Genomic DNA, 7,199 nt, shown 5'->3' with positions numbered 1-7,199 from the left:
AAGAGGAGTATACAGGAAATGTGTAGTTCTCGCATTAAGTTCTCATCTATGAAAGTGCTGGCTTCACCAGAATTTAGGAGAGCTAGAAGAGTGAATTCAAAGAGTCTAATTCAAAACATTAATTGGGAAAGAAAACATCTGATCTGAAACAACATCAAGGCAAGGTGAGGTAAGTTTATTTGTATAGCACTTTTCAAACATCGTGACAATTCTAGTGCTTCACATAGACTTCTGGATATGATTAGGTATCTCAAGGAGTGTGATGCAGACAGCACAGAGGAAGCAAGAGGCAGCGTAGCAAGGAAATGCTCTTTATTATTCATAAGAGAATAACTAAGAGAAGCACTGATGAAACAAAAAAAACCCCAAAAGAATCCTTTTTCACGAAGACTCTCTGATCCGTAGTCCGCTAATGTGCAGCGCTAGCTTCTGGGACCTGTGGGTTTAAATAGGTGGAGAAGCAAATGGGGAACAGGTGAAAACAATTAATAAGCAGGTGATTGAGAGTGGTGCAGGTGAGTGGTGTGAGCCCTAGCAGGAGTGGGTGTGTCCCTCCTGCTGGATGGCTGGCCAACTGTGACAGAGATATTTATCAACTTGGGAATGTTTTCACCAAATATAAAATAATACATTTTGTTGATTTAAATAGAAAACTAAATGTAAAGGAATAAAGCAAAATATTAAATAACGAGATAAAAATTTAGTTAATATAAATATACTTCATAAATGACAAAGTGCATAAAATGAAATGTAACCTGTGTTGAGGTAAAAGATGAAAATAAAGGCAGAATAATGAGGAATTAAATAGATCACTATCAGAGGAAATACTAACTCCAGAGCTCTTGCAAGTGGGACATTGGGCTTCTATTGTCATACTTTAAGAATATCGTTGAAACAAATCATCATGCAAATCAACTCCTCAAGGGACGACACTTCATCCCGACACACCACCTCAGTTTGAACATGCTCATATAACTCATTTTGAAATATATTGCTAACCATACAGCCAGTGGTCTACCTAGGCTCTGGCTATGGGGCTGTAGCCCTTGGGCTTTTTTCATTAGTCCTGGTGAACTTTGAATAAAACCATTGTAAAATATAACCACAAATTCACTCACTAGGACTAAAAATGGCAAAATGTAGCATCAACTGCCCTGCCAAACTCAATTTCAAACTAATAAACTCCACCTCCTTTTTTCTTTTTTGTCTTTGAATCGCAGACTTCTTGTGATTGATGCAACGGTGACACACAAAACAATGACAAGGGTAATGTTCATGTTAATGTTTAAGTTGTAGACACTACTGTAGAACATTAATTTGTCTTACCATAAATAGATGATACTTCCCATCAACAGGCTGTTAGACAGTTTAGCGAGTCTTGCCCCTACACCATTGCCATTACACGTATAATGTTAGTGTTCCAGTGAACCTATTATTTATTCACTTTTCTGGTTAAGGTTATGATGTAGTGAGGTTAGAAGTGTTGTATTTATGATGATGTTCTTGAAAGTAAATAGTAGAATCAATCTAGTGTAAAAATGAAGCTTTATTCTACATTATGCTAATAACGATTGGTTTTGGCTAACACTAGAGTCAGAGCCCTGACCCACCTAAACTGGAATAAAATTGAATTACCCATCTCTTCAAGCCTGCTAGATGGCATTAGTTGATATAATAATTAATATTAAAATGGTGTGTGAAACTGTGGATGTAGGTTAGTAGTGAATAGAGAAAGGCAAGAAAAGAAAATTAAACCAAAACTAAATATAATGGTAGTTATTAAAATCGCTTCACATAAATTTACTGGCCAAAAGGTACACAGGCCACATTTGTAGCTGATTCATATTATTCTCCATTTTTAAAAGATCCTATATGATTGTTTTGCCAGACTACCCTTTCTGTCACTCCACAAAGTAAGGTAAAATCAGATGTGTTTTTTTAGCTGTATTTCTCTAATGTGGGTGATAATGTTCATTTATCTTATGATAAGAAGTAGTAGTCTCAGCCTCAGATGACCTGCTCACACGCTATAGTTGGTCATCTTGCATGTTAGTTAGAAGTACACTGAACCTTATCAAATGTTTGACCCTAATGTGGGAATTTTACGCATCATATCATACCTCTGTTGCTTTGTGTAAATTTTATCAGAAAACACATTACCTGTGAAAACAACAATAACAGGCAGAATAATTTGCAAAGTGTGTTTAGCAAAAAATACACAGTACTGCAAGTGTTTTCTGAATGTTGCAAAAATTGTCAGATATGCTTGTATGTTTCAGTTGACATCATGGATTTTTAGCTTGCTATTTAGGTTTACTGGGTAAGTACTCACACATTAAATTAATCTCATATTAAACTTACTTGTGCAATGCAGTAAAAATTTATAGTTTTAGTAAAGTTGTTCCAATATATCAAAGCACCAAAAAGTAAGATCAGAGTTCATTCAGGGTGTGGTTTCATGAATATCTGGTAAAGATTTCACAGAGCAACATTTCTTCTTTGGCTGAGCCTCAGTTCTCTGTGCAGTCTAGGCACACTTTGGCATACCACTTCTGCATACCACAGTTGAGGCTCCTTAAAATGATAGTTACTCCCTGATAACAGTTTCTCACAATGGGCTACAAGTTTATTTACCTTATAGCTAGGTTTGAAGCTGTAATGTAGTTGTTTACATGAACCATTCAAAGAACTTGACTCACATCATTAAGCTTTCTTAAAATTTGGAGATACATGTCCATGTTGGTGATGATTTTGATGGATATTCACTTCACTTTAATCTGTATATCAACATCTGGACTGTCTTTGACTCTGGATATCGCAAAGGTTTCTGTGTAAATCTCACAGCCGTGTAATTTGACACATCAAAGTCCTCAGCCTGAGGGAGAACAAGAGCCGTTACAAACTATTCATGGGACAAAATACACACAGAGATAAAAATATAATTCTGTATTTTGTACAAATCCATTATTGTGGACAGATCCATGTATATTATTAAGAAATTGAACGCATGAATTTGCATAACAGATTACCCAGTTACCTGATTTATGTGAGTTTGATTGTAATTGGAAGCACCTTTATGAAAAAATAGGACTATTAGTAATATTCCTGGTAATAACCTACTAATACTTACCTTTAGTAAGTGTTTACATTTATCAGATTGTTACACAGTAGCAGTAATGAAAGAGAAAACGTACCTTTCTGTTGATTTTTAAATAGAATTCCAACCAAAACTACCATAATAACATTAAATATACTGGATGTTGCCAGTGCAATAACAATCCAGAGATTATATTCTGAAATCATGAAAAATATTGTGGATCAATATCACACAATGTAGGAGCATAGGTGCCCTCTAACTAAAACTATGCAATGTAGTTGTTATTTCATTATTCTGGGATATCTCCTGTTTTATCAAAATTCATACCTTCAACATCAACTTTAGTTCCATTTCCAAAGAGTATTTCCCCACATGCAGCCACAGCACAGTAATAAGTTCCACCATCAGAATGTCTTGTGTAACTCCTAGGAAGGTTGTAGACACAAGTCCGTGTAAGAGATCCAGCATCAGAGTCTGTCTTACACTGATCACTCCTGTTGCCATGACTGTAAATAATTCCTGGGTGAGATTTGTTTGAGCCATGTCTGAACCAGTAGACACTGTGTTCTTCTGTGCAACTCTCATTAACAACATGTAGTGAACACTGGACTGTAGAATATTCTCTGTTCCTGAAAACCATGTCAGTCTGAAGCTGCCGCTTGATCTTTTCAGCTTGAAAAAAAACAGCAAGTAATGAGAGAGAACCATGAATCAGGCCAAAGAAAAAAAAGAAGCAGAACAGTAAACCTGTGCACACAGATACCTTCAAATAGCAGAAGGGTCCCACATGCAAACTCTATAACATTTGCCTTCACTGTTCCACAGAAATATGTTCCAATGTCATCTTCTGAGACTTCATTAATGTTGAGGTCAAACGTTTCTTCACCCAGAGCAACAGTGAAGTGGCCATTGTCAAATGCTGAAGCAAATCTGTGTTTTGTGCCATCTTCAGTTATTCTCACAACCTGCTGAGGCAACTTTCCTAAACTCATCTTATACCAAATGAAAATACCTTTGCTATCTTTGACCTTGTTTTGGTCACATTTAATTGCCATGCTATGTCCCTGCCTAACTGTTTGTACCTGAAGCTCCGTGATTGTAGAGGTTTTAACTGGAGAGTAAAAAAAAAGTGTTTATTGCCTAGAATGCATGTTACTTATATGCAGCCGATACTGTAGCATAAACATATTGGTTATTCAAAATATGACTTACCAGTTATGAAGAGGCAAAGAGTGAAAAAAATACTAAGCATTTCTATTGTTTAGATAGTAAAATCTAGTGACTCAATACCTTGTCTGTTCAACAGCAAAAGAGGCTTTGTGTTATGTGAATGGATGTTTTAAGCTTATAGAAGTTGTGAGCTCATTTGATTGGTCCAATAGTTTTGAGGAAATACTATGTTGTGGTTTCATATTACAGATGGTGTATTGCAGTGCTGCTATAGTAAAGAGGTGAGTCAAAATGAGGCAAAGAAAATATTTTAAAAAGTTGTTCTATAGTGCTGTCACATGGAACCTTCAGCTCAAATAATTTGGTTAAATTTAACACAGGGTATTAATGTATTAACATGTTTAACATGCAAATCAATAGTCATTTGTTTTACACTGATTTTGACTAACAAACTCTATTGTTTGTTGCACTTTTCGTTGTTTGAGAGAGCTTATTTATTTTTGCACTTCTGGGCATCATCATTGATCCCTGTATTTCAACAGTATTCTAGTTCATTGATATATTACACTCTAACCTGAATTACCAAGATGATCATTTTGACCAATTTAAATTGATGTAATTGAAATTTATAATTATATAACAAAATAAACCCCAACCATGTCTACCAATAGTTGATTTATATTAGTGTATATGGATCTATACAGTATTTCAGATTTCAGAGTATTTAAAAAATGAGTAGTTCTACCATGAAGGCCATAGCAGACATACTGACTGTATACAATATTAGATTATGTGATGAATGGACACATTTTATGAAACCTTCATGTTTAAGTGCAGATGATTGTAAAGGGTTCTCATATATGCTGTGATCGTGAGTAGGTAAGTAAAATGTATTCATAAAGGTTATTTATGAATATGGAATGGCAAGATTTGGTATGTTACAGGAAAAAGAAAAGGGACAATGTATACTGTAGTCAAGATGACATGTAGAAACAGTCGGGAATTCAGGAATTAAGGTCTCTTAGAAAGCAATGAAGGCATGTACTGAAGAGGAAAGAAGGTATTAATACACTACAGAAAGAGAGGAATGTGCTAGTGCAGCCTTCTTTAGGAACTCTTTCAATTATGTGAAGATCTTATTTAGTGAGGAGAATAAGCGATCTGAAAAGCTGGAAAAAGTTCATCAGAGGAGTATTTTGAGGGTGTTTATACAGATAACAATAAGGAAAAGGAGATGGAGTTGCCACTACATATTCCAATCAGGGGTTAAATAGAGTAGTAAATGGATGTTAGCCCACCAAAGTGGAGGGAGGTTCAAGATGTGGTGCGTCATGAAAAGGCAGTTTCTGCACAAGGACCTAATGGAGCTCCGTATCGGGTATTTAAAAAGGGACCTGAGGTCTTGAAGTTTTTGTGGATGTTGATGGTCATAATCTGGAAGAAAGGGATTATTCCACAAGCGTGGAGAAGAGAAGGATGTATCCTTATTCCAAAAGAAAAGGATTCCATGGGTATAGAATATTTTCAGCCTATAAGTCTTCTTAATATGGATGGTAACGTTGAAATTAGTGTGACAGTGTGGACACTGGCAGCATACTTGAAGACAAATAAAGTGATATGTCAGTATCAGGCATTTCTGGATCTGCAGGTTGTTTGGAGAATAGTAGTATGATCTGGCATCTGATTCAGGCAGCAAAGCAATAGGATAGGCACCTACATGTGGTTTTCCTATATATAGCTAACACATTTGGTTCAGTTCTTATGGAACTGCTCTTATGGTTATGCTCTTATGGTTCTTATGGTTCAGCTCTTATGGAAAATGTGTGGATTCTTACAGGTTCCAGATAAAATTACTACTGGTAAAGCATATTTTTAGGATATTCAGTTCTGTTCTAATACAGCAGAGTTAGTTACATCCTGGCTGAGATTGGAAATGGGCATGATGGCTGGTTGTATCATTTCACGTTACTGTTTAGAGTGGAGATGGAGGTAATAATAAGAGCCCTGAAGTGGGTTGTAGGTGGGAGAGGCTACACGATGGCTTCTGGTTACCTCAGGTTAGGGCATACATGGAAGACATGACAATGCTGACAACTACTGTGCTGTGTACCTGGTGGTTGCTAGGGAAGATAAATGATAATCTTAGATGGGCAAGGATGAAGGTTAAATCTAACAAATATAGAAGTCTAATAATTGTGCAGGAAATTATGGAAGGAGAAGTGACATGAGTTTAGGTAGATGGTACAGTGCAGCACTAAATGCTAAAGAGCAGATTGTAGGGCTAAAGGCAGAATTGTTGAAGGCTATTAATAGTACTGAGTAATCATATCTTACAAGCAAATTGAAATTGTGGTGGTAGTGTCTCCAGTTTGGCATACTGTCTCATATTAGATGGCCACTAACTAATGTGTGTATGAGGTCCTAATTACAGTAGTAGAGAGGCTGTAGAGGATTCTGAATAAATCTATTAGGAATAGGCTGCATTGTTTATGTAGTATAGCATGGTATTGGATGGGAGTGCTGGGGATACCACTGACAATCTTAGTTGAGTAATTTAAATGTGCAAAGGTGACTCTTGAGTTGATTTTTTATGGATTGAATGACGTAGTGATAAAAACAGTTGCACTACTGATGAAATCAGGGAGGAAGTGAACTCCACAAATGGTGGAGCGGTTAGCTATGAGTTCCTTAGAGTAAAAGGATGCCATTGGATGAGTGCAATGGGAAAACAGGCCTTGGGTCAAGTGATTCCTGAAAAGCATTTAATAAGGCCACATTGCCTGAAAGAAGGTGAATGATGTATCATTTTAGCAGGAAGAAGATGCATGGTGCACAGCAGAGTATTGCATGGAAAGCAAGGCCAATGGATTTGCTGGGAAAATGTGGAGAAATAAATAAAGTGTTTAAAGTATTAGAGTGTTTATTTGATAAT

The 7,199-nt window shown here is 36.3% G+C and overlaps 1 protein-coding gene across 2 annotated transcripts; it reads right to left on the bottom strand.

The window, feature by feature from the left end:
• Positions 1–303: 303 nt before the first annotated feature.
• LOC145660406 (uncharacterized) lies at positions 304–4,395 on the bottom strand. Of its 2 annotated transcripts, XR_014126762.1 has the most exons (7): positions 4,310–4,395; positions 3,861–4,208; positions 3,425–3,769; positions 3,195–3,293; positions 3,038–3,072; positions 2,700–2,875; positions 304–2,160 (listed from the first exon to the last, which is right to left on the bottom strand). XR_014126762.1 is itself a non-coding variant. In XM_081725362.1 (6 exons), the coding sequence occupies exons 1-6, from the start codon at positions 4,347–4,349 to the stop codon at positions 2,768–2,770; spliced, it is 975 nt and encodes a 324-aa protein (XP_081581488.1). In that variant the 5' UTR covers positions 4,350–4,395; the 3' UTR covers positions 304–2,767. The 2 variants fall into 2 exon arrangements, 1 of the variants encoding a protein (XP_081581488.1); XM_081725362.1 differs by having other exon boundaries at positions 304–2,875.
• Between the last annotated feature and the right edge of the window lie 2,804 nt (positions 4,396–7,199).

The sequence above is a fragment of the Electrophorus electricus genome, chromosome 13 (assembly GCF_041902795.1).
Source record: "Electrophorus electricus isolate QZ-2024a chromosome 13, ASM4190279v1, whole genome shotgun sequence".
Lineage (NCBI taxonomy): Eukaryota > Metazoa > Chordata > Actinopteri > Gymnotiformes > Gymnotidae > Electrophorus > Electrophorus electricus.
The sequence above is the reverse complement of the archived record's forward strand: the minus strand, read 5'-3'. Positions and strand labels throughout refer to the sequence as shown.

Bases quoted from the DNA above. Each gene is read 5' to 3' on its own strand.
- LOC145660406 (XM_081725362.1), bottom strand. From the start codon at position 4,349: ATGCTTAGTATTTTTTTCACTCTTTGCCTCTTCATAACTG. The intron at 3,294-3,424 runs GTATGAATTTTG...TCATGATTTCAG, and splicing joins AACTAAAGTTGATGTTGAAG to AATATAATCTCTGGATTGTT. The intron at 2,876-3,037 runs GTAACTGGGTAA...GTTCTCCCTCAG, and splicing joins ATCAAACTCACATAAATCAG to GCTGAGGACTTTGATGTGTC.